This window comes from Chelon labrosus, assembly GCF_963514085.1.
Source record: "Chelon labrosus genome assembly, chromosome: 1".
In the NCBI taxonomy this organism is placed as follows: Eukaryota; Metazoa; Chordata; class Actinopteri; order Mugiliformes; family Mugilidae; genus Chelon; species Chelon labrosus.
Window position 1 is genome coordinate 23,435,234 of NC_140337.1, and position 14,633 is coordinate 23,449,866.

General features: G+C 42.7%; 1 protein-coding gene across 1 annotated transcript in view; it reads right to left on the reverse strand.

Moving 5' to 3' along the window:
* ank2b (ankyrin 2b, neuronal) overlaps positions 1–13,813 on the reverse strand; it is a gene marked incomplete at its 5' end in the record, with an annotated part of 74,450 nt that extends 60,637 nt beyond the window's left edge. The window contains 2 exons of the mRNA XM_084548355.1: positions 6,644–6,745; positions 13,673–13,813. Coding sequence (XP_084404481.1) covers positions 6,644–6,745; positions 13,673–13,813 — 243 coding nt within the window. The remainder of the gene's footprint in view (positions 1–6,643; positions 6,746–13,672) is intronic.
* Between the last annotated feature and the right edge of the window lie 820 nt (positions 13,814–14,633).

Sequence of the window (14,633 nt, forward strand, 5' to 3'; positions counted from 1 at the left end):
AATGCTAGGCTCAAGTTAAGTTTAAATCACTTATTACCTCTATTAATAGCTGTATTGGCCTCATGAGTGTCATGTGCTCCGGGGAGGAGGTGAGTGGTGCAACTGAGAGATGACTCAACAAACAAGTGAGAGATCATGGCTGGAAGCTGGGACATTGCCACACATTTCCATCAATCTTTTGCTAGCCTGGCTTATAGTTTGGTAACACACGGCGAAACACACGAAAACAAAGTCTCTGCATGCCATTGGATAGTCCTACAACCCATCAGAGCTGTTTTGTTGTAAACAAAATGTATGACCACACAAAGCTTGCCCAAATTATTTAATTGGCCCAGCAGGTGTTTGCCAGAGCATAATCACTTCCCAATGGAGTGACTCCAGACTAATTTTCCACCACAAACCATAGGCTACCTGTTTGCAGAACCCACAATGAAAACACCAACGATCATTTGGTTGAGGTGGAAGGGTTGGCATATACATAAAGGTAAATTGTAACTAAATGCAACAGAAGCAGGTTTAGCTAAAAAACTTCACGTATCTGAAACATGCAAATCCAACATCCACCAAAGCATCTACTAGCTTCTGCTGTTTGCAATTCTAGGCAATGCTTTTTAGCATAACCAACTTCCTAGGGTTGGATTGCTGGTTGAATTCCTGTAACACCCAGACTATTTGCTGCATGTACTCCCCAGCACTCCCGCATTTCCTGTCTCTTGAACCTATTTCTGTCATAATACAGGGGTACAGCCCAAAGCAAATATTTCTCTATAACTTGTTGCAGTGCACGTGGCCATAGTTCAATAATCCTTTCTGCAATGCGAACATTAGGCTCTTTGTACAAAAAGAGTTGTTGAGTCAATACGCTATTTCCTCCATGAGGTCCAAATTGCTATCACACAGCACCCTTAGGCTGGATGTCCTGCTGGACTCCTCTGGTTCTCTATAGAGACCCTGCATAGGACCCCAATGAGAGCGAATGCCTGTCCTTGAATGACCTGACTGTGCTTGAGTTTGCATTGCTCAGAGGTATTCCACAGCTGGCATTGTTTTCAGTAGCACGGTGGAATATGTATTTTAGTTTCCTGAAATCCTGCTGCTTTGGGATCGGTTGACATGGTTATGCACCTGTCTGCTCAAAACTGGCCTCATATCACCCATCATGTAGTCACTATCTGGGTGCAGATCTGGAATCCCAAGTATTAAACCCTTTCTATTGGTACTTCTAGTTGGCAGTAAAAGGTTACATGTACCTTGATGTATTTAGTTCTAGAAAGACGTTACATCTTTTCATTGCCCTCTAATTGCAGATTAATATTGAGTTGTTGGCTGTAGGCACCACCCACAGATACCTGAACTACCTAGGTCAATTAGGTGAGTGATGAAAGGTTTTCAAGGAAACTGTTCCAACTGCTATTCTTGTAGCTTTGTTTTCGGGTATTAAACGGCACATAGAGACGATGTACGACAGTTATGGGACAGCAGGGGAAAACATAACTGCAAAATCCAACACTCCCTGGTTTCCGTTAAACACCATTCTTCAGCAACACACATCAAAGACTGTTTGAAGTAGCACCTGTCACCTGTATTCCCATAAAAGACCAAACAGCTATTTTTCAGCTGTGCTAGCTATCAGGCAGCACAAATTACATTTGTGACATTTGTCCCAATGGACAATGACAGATTGGGGACGTTGGATGGGAAAGGTTAGACCATAATGTTTCGATATGGAACTTTTTAATTGCCCTCATTCTCTGTCTACACATGTACATCTTATAATGTATGTCTTTCTCATAATAATGAGAATAAACTACTATTCCTCTGCAACATACAACCTGCCATAACCCCCATGGGTACTTTTCATCTTTGTGTACCCACCCACGGTGCTCTGCAGTCACCTCCAAGAAGCCGCTAACCCCTTTATCATGCTCCACACCCTGTCCTCCCACTCCCCCATCCATAATACCTGTCACCTCAATCTGTCGGCCCACATGAACACAGTCACTTTGAAGACTGTTCCCAATTATCTAATAGATCTATTACACCGGCAATTTCAATGCAGCGCAAATGTGATGTGGTGAAAATCTCATTTAGCCGTGCCGGAGTCGTCCCAGGGGAGTCGACCAGTTATAATCAGAGTAAATACCAGTTCATCAGCGCAGTTTGTTACGGAGCTATAATCAGCGGCGTGGTGCAGTAAAACACTGATGCCCATTAGTCAATTATTATGATGCGGAATAATATATTCTGCACAAAACACAGTCAAGAATACAAAAATAGCCCACCACTGCACCTCAGGGGGGCTGCTGAGAAGCACCCCACACAATTATATGTAATTAATTGATTGTTAATATGAACAATAGGTTCATTTTTGACCATAGTAACAATACAAGACAAGACAAGGTCTGTTAGCTAGCCTTTACCAAAGCTTTCAGTTGCATCCTATGGTAAACTCAGGCTCTGAGAGGGAACGACAATGTGCAATATTAGTTTTTAAATTACAATTGTATTTACTGAAACACAAAAGTTAACTAAAACCTAAATTGCCAAACTAAATCCCAAACAAATGCTTCTAATAACTGGACCCCAGTGTCTGACGCCGCTGTGGTGGTGGTTTGGCCACAGAGCTGTAGGGTTTTCAAGTTTGAACCACCCTTTTCAGGTAACAACACAGCATCTGAGTGGGGGGTCACTGTCTTTGTCTGTCATCCAGCTTGTAGTCAATCGTTTGGTAACTGAATGTTCTGCTTCAGAATTTTCTGTAACATATAACAGGACCCTGTCTCCCTAAAAGTTCAACTTTCAGAAAATTCAGATGAATCTTACTGGCGTTCCGGTTCAGCAGTGGTTTTCCCCTTGCCACTCTCCTATGTACGCCCTTTAGTTTCTCTGAGACAGGGGAGTCATGAACTGTGACAATGTCCTGGGACATTATCCTTGGATCTTCTGTGACCTTCTGGAGGCATCATTGCTGTCCTCTAGGCCATTTCAGTGAAGGTTTACCATTGCACCAAGTCTCTACACAGCCATAGACATATAACCCTTCCCAGACTGATGTATTTCGATCATATCCTTCCTCATCTTTTCTGGAATTACTTTTGATTTTTGGCACAGTGTGCTACACTGGGGAGACCTTTTAGCCACCTGCAAGCTTCTGAAAATGGTGTGCTTCAGTGATTGAACAGAGCTGTAGTGGAAATCTCTGTGTCGATTCCAGCTGCAACCCATTTTCAATGCACTTTATAGCTAGTAACTATGGGGTGGAAAAACTTTTTTTCACACAGGCCCAGTTGCTTTTCATTTTATGTTGGATTATGTTTGAAGATCTGACACAGTTTCGTATGATACACACAAAAATAGAATAAACCAGGAGGGGGTGGAATACTTTTTCACAGCACCACAAAAAGGGATATCATACTCATCAGGGTTGTACAGTGCGAGCATTTCACTCGCATATGCGCCTAAAAATAGTTTGTGCGAGTAGAAAAAATAAAAAGGGAGCACCGGTGCGACTACGGATTTCAACCCTTTCATTCGCATTTTGCTCCTAAACTAAATCCATACTATGTGTATCAAAGTAGAGTAGCCCACAATTCTCGCGCATCTCTGTATAAAAAATGGACAAGCACTGTCCTACAACTTCTTTTTCACACCTGCAAAACACAGAACTCATGTGATGAGATGCGGTGACGTCGCCCTGCGGCGAGTTTATGAATGAAAACATCCGCGCCGCCCGGCCAGCACGGGCGATTCACCGCCCGCGGAAGTTAAAATTAGGAGAGATTGATCTGTGTGTGTGTGTGTGTGTGTGTGTGTACGTGTGTACGAGAGGAGGACTAGTTTCTCCTCGCCACTGCGGAGTCCGACGATGCGGCGCGAGTTGAGCGGAGCGATATCGGTGTGAAAGTCGTAGCCCGGACACTGGAACGTTGAAGGAAAATTAACTGACCGTGTACAATGAAGAAAATTGACTCATATTTCCTAAAAAAGCAAAGCCCAGTCTTGAGGACTATGATCCAAGTCCTGCAGTGGACCGCTGGATGAACTCAGCCAAGCGTGCCAGGCGACTTGACTACAAAAAGATGTGGGACAGGGGTGTTCTCTGTGTTTAATTGAGGGTTACAGTAGGCCTTATGATGGCCCTGTGTTTATATGTATTAGTGCACATGTGTTACTGTGTACGTGATTTGAGTGTAAAATAATAAAATTGTGTTATTTATGAAATTTAGTAGTGCTCCTAAATTTTTTTCTGTGCTCCTAAATTTTTTCATTTAGGAGCACTTGTGCTCCTAGTGAAAAAGCTAAGCGTACAGCCCTGCTCATGCTGGATTCATAGAAAATCTTAAAAAATAACTGGTCCTTTGTGTGAAAAACCCACTTACAAACAACTGTCCAAACCAGTGCCAGCACTCCATCACAATAATGGAGTCATTAAGATCCCAGGGGTGTCGACATGTATGTAAGTTCTGACGGATGTTATGAACCTTTTTTTTTTGTCAAAATGATATGTCTTTGCACGTTCATACATATCTCAAGAGAAACTCACAGTGAAATATGAGAGAAATATAGCATTAACCTATTTAAGCCATCTAGCATTCTGTTAAATGCTAAAATGTGTTTAAAGTGGAAATTCTGGACATATACGTCCATCCAAAGACATGACAGTGACCATTTGTTTTGCACGTCATCTGTCAATGTATTTATGTATTTAGGTAAATGTATGTCCCGCAGCAGCAACTGAATTTTTTTTCATATAACTGCAGGGTGAGAACGTTTCCAGTATTCCATTCACTGCATTTGCATTTATGATACTTCTAGATGTGGCAAGGAGCGTCTGACTCATTTTAACTCCTCCCGTTTGATGAGTGTGTCAGCTTTCGTTTCGTTCCCTCCGTTATTCCGTGTGCAGTTTTATTTTTATTACATTTTGCTGCCATATGCTCCAAATTGGACTAGAGCTGCCACTTTTTATTTGGGATCAGAGCTGCCATTTCAGCGTAGGAAGTATTAAACGCTATCCTAATACAAAATCAGCAGCAGAGTTTAGGATGGTTGCCTTCAAATTAAATCGAAAAATAACGTGGTGGTATTCATTTAGCTTGACTTTTTTTAAAATGGGACCAGCAGGTCCGTACACGTTTCATTTTCATTTCTGCGCCTGCCAACCAAGTGTTTTTATTTGATGTTTCTTGCCCCACTCTAAATGGAATTTTTCAGTTTGTCATTTCTTGGGAAACAAATTAATTTTGCGTCCAGTAAAATGTCTTCTCAAATTCTCAAGTCCCTCCCACTCAGCCCATTGAACTGACCAATCGGGGTAAACTGGGCTTTGGGGAGGGGTGCCACCCAGGCTTCTTGTTTAATGAAGAAATATGTGGAATTAAATAGGTAGGTTATCATTTTTCTTCCATATGAGGTTGATAGTACCAGAAAACAGTAGTATTTTAATATTTTCTGCAATTTGAGTCCAATGGCGCAATCATCTAAAATCTAAAGACAGACGCCATACATCAGTCTCTTAAACAAAGCTATTAGCTGTACACATCAAGTTACTTTCTAACACATTAAAAATATCACACACAAATACTCCAGGTTCTGTATTAATAGTATCCACGAAAAGCCATTATCATATGAACATGCTATCTATCAATGTAGAGAGACTGACATTCCTTTTAATCATGTTTAATTCAATTTATTCACTTCTGCGCATCTGAGTAGCATTTTGTCTTTGCCAACCTTTTCAAAACTTTACCAAAAATGTTCTTGAAAGTGGCCCATAGCACGAGAGAAACACTGGAGCTCAAAATATCTTCAAGGGCGAAGTGATTGGTGCCAGCAACGTTCCTACCACATTAGCTGATTAGCTCCACCACCACGGAGCCAACCCCAATTCCTAGATTTCCATTTCATGTGACCTTTTGTTTGCTGGGCTGCTCATTATGATCGTTGCCTGGACGGGACTGTTTACACCCTATCAGGTTCCACCGCCCCCTTGGTTGGAATGCTAATGGCCTTAGAGGAGACTAGATAATGACAAGGTCTAAATAAAGAAACTCTCTGATCAAACATAATCCTCCTCGTGATGGGAATGTAGAGGCATTTTTATATCATAAGAACACAAAAAGGATTAGGAATAACACACGTGGAACAACAACAATGAAGCCAGCTATGTCTTCAAATTAAGTTAAACAGGTAGTTTAGCCAAAATAAACCTGTACACTGCCTTCCCAACGGCACGCAGACATTTAGCAACAGCAGCTTGACACAAGGGTCAATTAGGCGGACACAAAAAGGATCATGAATGGATGCTAAAGTTGGTCCGTGAGAAGGGACTGCTTTCAAACTAGTCAGAAATCTGCAAAAAACTGAGTGAATACTGAAATTCTGGACTCAAGTCAAGAAAGACAGGACTCAAAATGTGGCTTTGTGTCTTTTGGACACAACACTTAGTTAATAATATGTCAGATGTTGTGTTTTCAACTTGTTTTGCTTCCTCCAATTTATTATCTCTTGTTTGGTTTAATTTAATTGGCAAAATTAAAAGAGTGCATTGTATGTATGTAGCATAGGTATGTTGTGGTACAGTGTGTATGTACTGTGGGTACATGTGGGTAATGTGACTGACGCATGAGTGTCCATCTCTTACCTGATTGCAGGTGCTGATGTCGACGCCCCCTTTCAGGTATTCCAAAACTTTGTCGATGTTCCCTGCCCTCGCCGCTCGCAGGAAACTGGTGTTGCTGTCCGACTGGAAACAAAAAGAGAGAAAGAAACAGGTTTAGCTGTGTGGTGTACCACAAGGATCCATCCTGGGACCTCTTCTATTCAGTTTATATGCATCTGAATAGATCTATCACCAGCAAAAACACGGTGATCTGTTATCGCAGCTATGCAGATGATACACAACTTTATATTTCACTACAATATAGTGAAAATCTAGTACAACTATTTCTCTTAATCAAATCTGGAACATTTGTATTGATGAACCAAAGATTACATTACTGTAACACAATTCCACAACCTCAGGTAAAAATACTGCTAACTACTGCAACTCGTATCTTGGGTAGAACCAAACAGGTAAATTGTCTTCATGGCCTTTCTCCACTTAGGGTTCGAGTTTTACCCTGACATTCGCAGGAAGTTGGCTTAAACATTTGTTTTTAATGCTGTTTTATCCCCTGTAAAGCTCTAGGAACATCAGATTAATTATCTGTGCATTTTGACAGATTTTCTTCTTTCTTTTCTTTTGCTCCTCTGTGAATAGGGCCTTCATCATTCCTTGCGTGTTTTAGTTTTACATACAAGGAAAGAACTATTAGTTTACTAAAGGTCTGAATCATCACAGAGTAGAATAACATCACGAATCATTGTTTGCAGTAATTGTGCACTTATTAGAAATCTAGCTTTTCGTTAATGTAAAACAATATGTATGTCCCTGGTTGGGAAGGACATGCCCCCTGCCTGTTTTTGGATGCTGAGTGGACTGCAGTTGGAAGCAGACCAGGACAGTATGGAGGCAGAATGATTCAGCATTTTCCTCTGGGTGCCTTCACTAAAGCTAAATCCTGGCTCGCTTACAGCTTGTTCAAAGCTCCGCACTCTCTGCTCATCCTGTGGAAAAACACTGTGATGATGCTTATTTTTACTGCATTCGAGCTGCATTACTCTTTCTACTGGGAGGTCAGGGGTCAAATGAAAAGAATACTGTGGTATCACACTAGAGCTGATGCTTATCTCTTTTGGTTTGCTTTCAGACTAAGAGGATGTTCTCTTACGGGCTATCAAGGTCAAAGTTTGCATAAATCTTCACTGGCAGCCTGTTTTTTTTTTTCTGTCACTCAGTCACTTACAGCGTCACACTGCCTACAATATCTGATTCAGAGTTCAAAAAGAGGATACAGCACTTATGATAAAACAGGCACTGACGCTGCACCACTACTGATGCATACTTCTCACTCATACAAATAGCCCTGCTTTGGTGTTTTCAGCTGACCTGCAGTCAGCTACTGTCTGGCTGCTGCAGAGACCTGCACTGCATCACTCAGACTCACAGCGACACCAACACAATCGCGTCAAAGGACCAAACCGATGGTTCTGCATGTTTCAGACTGCCATTTACGCACCCTGAAAGTGCTAAGTTGTATAATACAGGCAGCCATTGCTTTCAGCTCACTACAATACACTGCTAAAGTCAGCTTGCAGAGACGTGAAGCTGTTTTGAGATGGACAGAGCAGCTGGAAGCAGGGCTATTTCAAAATGTTCTGCACTCGTGGCTGGATTGATCTTTGCAGGGCGCACAGGGGCAAAAAAATACCTGTAAGTGGTAATTTAGTTAAAAGCTATTTTATCAGGAATGGTAAATGGTCTTGCATTTGCATAGCACTTCTTTAACCTATTGGTTCTGGAAGCACTTTACAGTCACAATGACACACGTACTCATTCATTCACACAAGCGCACACACATTCACACAGGACGCTCAAGGACACTCGGGCGCATGATCCACGTACTGGGGATCAAGCTAACCCTCTGGTTGGTGGACTACCCTCTCTTCCTACTGAGCCACAGCCGTTGCAGTATGACCTACTACTACCCTCTAGAGCAGGGGTGTCAACCTCATTTTAGTTCAGGGTTTGCATGTTCTCCCTGTGTCTGCGTGGGTTCTCTCCAGGTACTCCAACTTCCTCCCAGTATCCAAAGACATGCTCGTTAGGTTCATTGGTAATTCTAAATTGGCCGTAGGTGTGAGTGTGAATGGTTGTCTGTCTCTCTGTGTTAGCCCTGAGATAGACTGGAGACCTGTCCAGGGTGTACCCCGCCTCTCGCCCAATGACAGCTGGGATAGGCTCCAGCCCCCTCACAACCCTCCAGAGGACAAGCGGTTACAGAAAAAGAACCAATGAATGAATAGTTCTGGGTCTGTTTTGTTGTGAAGCTGTTATGTCCACAACTCTTACTAAAACAGTGCAACCCGAGTCGCAAAATTAGGTATAGTCGTTACTTTTATAGCAAAAGCTACAAGAGCTGTCCCGCTACAGACTGGCCCTGTCCAGGGTGACCCCACCGATAACGATAACAAGCGGTTACGGAAAACTGTTATTGAAAAATTGCAGTGAATGTCTTCTACTGTTGTGCAAATTCTTTCGATGGGCCAGATTGGAGTCTCTGGTGGGCCGGTTTTGGCCCACGGGCCGTATATTTGCCACCCCTGCTCTAGAATCACAACTCTAGACAATGGACGGAGACTGAAGCAAGTTCTTGTGAATCAACAAGAAACTTTTTATTTTATTTTTGTTTATTGTATTTCTCAACAACACCTTAGCCAATCGCATTTGTCAAGTTGTGTGAGATGTAAACTGGGATCTTATAAGAACTCACAAATAAACCAGATAGACATTTTTTTTGTGTGTGTGTCTTAATGGTTACTCAGCTACTTATTTACAATACTACTGCATACTGTTTATAGTGGCATGTTACAGTAGCAGCTGTTATAATCCCATAATTATATAAGCTCTTAGGCGTTTATAATAAATACATAACTAAATATTTCTGACAGAGTTCACATTGTTTCCTAGCAGCACTGTACAAAGCAGCCATGACCACAATCGAGCCCTGACAATATCCTCCCGTTTCCCTCAGAGCTGCAGAGTCACATTATACAAGAGCTCACCCTAATCATCTTTCTTCGACTGGCTGGTTGCCATGGCGACACTTAGACCAACAGGACCTCAGACAACCGAGGCTTTTGAATGAGAAACACTCGGAGAGAAAAGGGGAATTGTGGCAGTCGGCATCCTACGGAAATTCTTTCGTAACTCCTGGTTATAAAGAGCTCAGGCGGCTTGTCACTCACGTTGATGGAAGCGATGACGCGTTGAACTGAAAGGTCGTGTCAGTGACGAATGAGATTAACACAGAGTAAAATAAAAGAGAAAATCAAATAAGGATGAAGGCCACTGATTCTGTTTCTCCTGGAATTGGTCAATAACAAGTTCCTGCTTATGGTTCGGCTTGTGTCGCAACACATTACTTCATGACCTAAAACACCCTTGTGAGGCGTGACAAAGCGGTGCGCTAAAGCTCGCCCACCAACACATCACATCAAACATTCATCTGCAAAGTCACTGTCTCGGTCGTTTGAGGGACCAGGAGCTTTATCAATAATGCAAACACATAGGCGCACTCTGAGCGATCAGTGGCCAGGCTGGGAGCATCACCCTTCCCAGTACAATTACATGACATGAGCATTGCCCTCTATGGTGGTAACCATGACAACAGAGCCTCCGTCAGTCGGTAAGGCTAGCAAAGTGAGATCAAATGAAGTACTGTAGCTGGGCGAAGAAAAATACTTTGTACTTAAAGGCTTTAGCTCGAACATTGAACCTTGAGAGGTTCAATTTGTAGCCACCCTAAGATTGTTAGCTAGCTAATAGCGCAAGAACAGTGTCTCACTTGTGGACGTGAATCACTTATAATATTTTATACTTAAGTGTTACACCTCCATGAAGCATAGCTTGTTTTTTATGGTTTAATCAAATTACCCTGGGCTACCATGACCAACACAAAAGCTAAGAGAAGCTAGCAGCTTTGTTAGCTAATGAATCTAATTAAAAGTTCCCTAGGTAGGTTTCGGTCCAATCTCAAAGACATCCATCAAGTGTTTGTCTACTTATCAAGGCAAGTTGGAAACATAGGAGCAACTCGGGGTTCAGTGTCTTGCCCAAGACACTATGGCATAAGGTCCATGTACCAAGGGTTGGACCCTCTGGTTGGAGGACGATCCGCTCAACCAACAGAACCACAGCCGCACAAAGTATGAACTACTAATATATGAATTATACCGGACCCCCCAGTATGATTTTAGTTGTTTTTCTTGACCACCATTGTGGAGCTTTGGTGCACCCGGAGGTAATGAAGCCCCAGGGCCATACCTTCAGGTTGTTCCAGAGCTGTACTTGCCAGCTTAAACATCAGATAAGGTCATCATATTCGTACTGTCTAGTGTCGGACTAGCTTAACTCTTTTCCGCTACCAGTGACTGGACTAACGCAGCAGATAAGAGGATTTCCGAAAATGTCAGAATGCTCCTTTAATGAAGCGGTTGATGAAGGCAACATGTTTGCCCACTTATCATGGCCATAAACTGAGCATTTTCAAGGATACGCTCAAATGTGGCCAAGGGGGACGCACGAGCGTCCAAGGTATTTACAACCTTGGAAATTGTCAGAAAGCTCATAGCACACGAGTTGGTGCATTTGCTGACGTGTTCGGAAATGGCATATGTTTTATATAATTTAGCCCTTTATCTTTCCTGCCTCTTTGCTTTCCCTGCATTACATTATACCCACTGGTAATAATGTAGTAGGTGTTAATGTTTAATTAAGTAGAGGATTATATCAGAATACATTTGTTTTTGCTAGTGTACCTAATGTTATGGCAGGTGAGTGCGTATCTATCCATCACGGGGAAGGAGCACAATCTATTCAGAGCTGTCTGGATGGAATAACAGTATCTCTGTTTACTAGCAACTGTATGCACTTCACCCATCGGCGCTGCCTCTGTTTGTGCGTGCCTCTGATATTAAAAGCTCCTTTGGGTCGCAGAGCACATCAGCTAATGAATGTGGTCCCACAGTTTTCGAGATTACCGCAGCACTCTCATCAACACGATATGAAGGATATAATGCGCGCAGAGTAACTATAACTTGTTCAAACTCATTATGCTTGCATAAGTGGACTCTACTATACAGCCTCTGATTACTATTACAGTCGGAGACTCAACTACTCACCTGCACGCAGTAATACACCGCCTCAAAAGACAAATTAAAAACTGCCCTGGGTTGCTTCCATTTAATCAGAGCTTTCCCCATGGACCTATTTATGCACAGCACATCAGGAATATTTGCTTTTGGTTAAATTTAGATATACTTGCATGAATTGTTGTTTTAGACAATTTTAACCGTACACCACTGCAATTAATAAGGTATGTATACACTGTAACTGTACATAGACATGCACACAGCAGAAGAGATAATTCTAATTCTAGTCCTTCACACGTTACAAGTTCAATTTACAACTTGGCAAGCAGGAGGATATAACCGGCGCTTTGAAGCTGCACATGACTATGGTATATTAGTGAGAGAGGGGCAAAGGTCACAGGTCAAGACACACAGCTCGCCATGTCTAAAAACAGGACGGAATGTCTTCAGGAAGTTTTTCTTCAAATCACAGTGCAAAACAGAATAGCAAGTCATTTAATTATACAAAAGACCCCCCCACACACACACACACACACACACACCCCACCCCCGAGCAATGTTTCTACAGTAGCCCAACATTGCAATGGAGTGTCTCGGCTGGTTCACTGCCACAGCTTACTGGGGCACTTAATAGAACTGAGTCATGATTGATCTGCCCGTGCTTTCCTTACTATGACAAGTCCAAATGTCTGAACAAGGTACCTGAACAAGCGTGGTTAGAAGGTGCACTGCACCGTCGGAGGAACATGGTATGCATCAGCAGGATGCAGCTCATTCAGTATTTTGGAGGCCGTTTTAGATGGACAGTTCTCGATGAAGCTGGGAGCTGTGCCCAGACCTTTTCTGCTTTTCTGAACAAGCACATTATGAAGGTGCCCAGCGCTAATTTGAGACTTGATAAGCTTTGATTCTCAAGTACAGACTCTCGAGGGTGGGAGGATACCCGGTTGTACCATGTCCACACAAGTTACCTACAGATGCATCCACCTGCATCCACTTCTCCAATCCCTTATTACTTATACCACCAACTACCATCAACTTTGCCTGATAGAAACACTAAGATTTGATCTTGTTTTGTGTTGTATTTTTGGGTCCTAGCCATTACATTTTTAGCTACTTGTAATTAGACACAAACACAGTTTCCGAACTGGCAGAAGAAAGTGCAGTGGCAACTGTCGGCGTCCTAGTTTACCATGTGAGGCCAATGTGGGGGAGTAAGAACAAGAAACTTTAAGGAATACCATTCAAACATCTTCACCAACTACATATATTAATGTTCATAACCTATTTAGTTAGTCCAAGTTTAAGCGACACTTGTGGAAGGTCATCAACTGCATCATGTCACCTACAGTAATTCAAGAAGCCTAATTTATATTTTTAAATGTCGCTCCAGGAAAAGACACAAGTTAAAACTGTGCCCCAGACTAAACGGCTGTTTTTTTAAAAAAGGCAATAATTTATTTATTCGCTTGCATTTCCAGCTGCTAAAGGCATTGCATTTCTCTTTTCAAATTAGCCGCAAGAGTCCACGTGCTGCTGTGCAGGGATACTTTAAGAACAAAAATGTCACACTGGCCTTTAAAAAGAGAGGACAGGGGAAAACACCCCACCCCATCCCTACACACACATTCACACTCCAACTCCAAATTACCTGGGTAATTGCAAGGTATAAATCGCTATGAACTGTTTTCATCAGGAAGCAGCATGCATGCTGAGCAGCTCTACAAAGAATCTTGTCAGTGACCAAAATAAAAATAACATTGAAAAGCACAAGCTGACACCGGCGTCCAGGAGCTTCAAAAACTTTACTCAAAAACCTATTCATGTGAACATATTTCCTAAAATAATTCACTGCAGGAGCGTCCCGGCTGCCTGAAGTTGCCCTGTCTTTGCTGCACCTGCCAGTGTGAGATCTTACCAGCATCAGCGGAGGCTGCACAGGAAAATGCTCCATGCAGTAGAAGTCTGGCAAGGCATTCTGGTCCAGGTTAGACAGGCTCCCAACTGTCCTGAGGCCCTTGTCCGAGCCGCACACCTTACACATGGCTGCATTGCCCATGGTGCAAGGTATTCAACACAGTCCCATGAGAATGTAAAGGAATCTTAGTGAGTGGATTTAATCACTCTAATAATCCCTGCCCTTGCTTCCCCTCCCCTCCCCCTAAAAACCTTACAGGCTACCATCCAGGAGGAGTAACCCCCTCGGCCTTGGCCAAACGTCACTCGTATTTGGCCTCAGTGGAGCTCCGGTCCCTGTTGCAGCACTTGACTGGACTCCTGTAACTACTGCCAGCAGCTAGCTTGTCTTCATTGCTAATTCCAACTCTCTGACCATTGACTAACAACCTTCCCCCCTTTCCCCACCCATCTATTTTTACACCCACCAGCCTAGCTATGCATGTAGAGAGAGAGAGAGGGATAGAGAGGCGAGAGAGGGTGGTCAGGACGGGGCGGCATGCCAAACTAGCAAGAGGGAGGAGACATCATAGACACACCAAGTATGGACTATGCCAACACAATGTGGGTCAAATAAGGCATATTTGCTGCAAATCCATTGAAACAGAAGATAAAAGCCATTTAACTTTCACAAACCAGATCATTGAAACCATGCTGTTTCTCTTCACCATCTTCACAGTGGTGACAGTCATCTCATTTGGTAAGAGAAGGTTTTGTTGGAACATCGCAAGGCGTTCAAGATGTGCCATTGTGCACAAGATACACTGCAAGGGCTTAAACTATCAATTCCTGTCCCTGGCGCCCATTATTGTCATTCAAGTAGGGCTATAATCAAGCTCATTGTGCAGCCTAATGACAGAGTGAAAGAGTTCAAGTATCTGTAAAGAAATAGAACCTGAATACATATAAATATACTGGAAGGT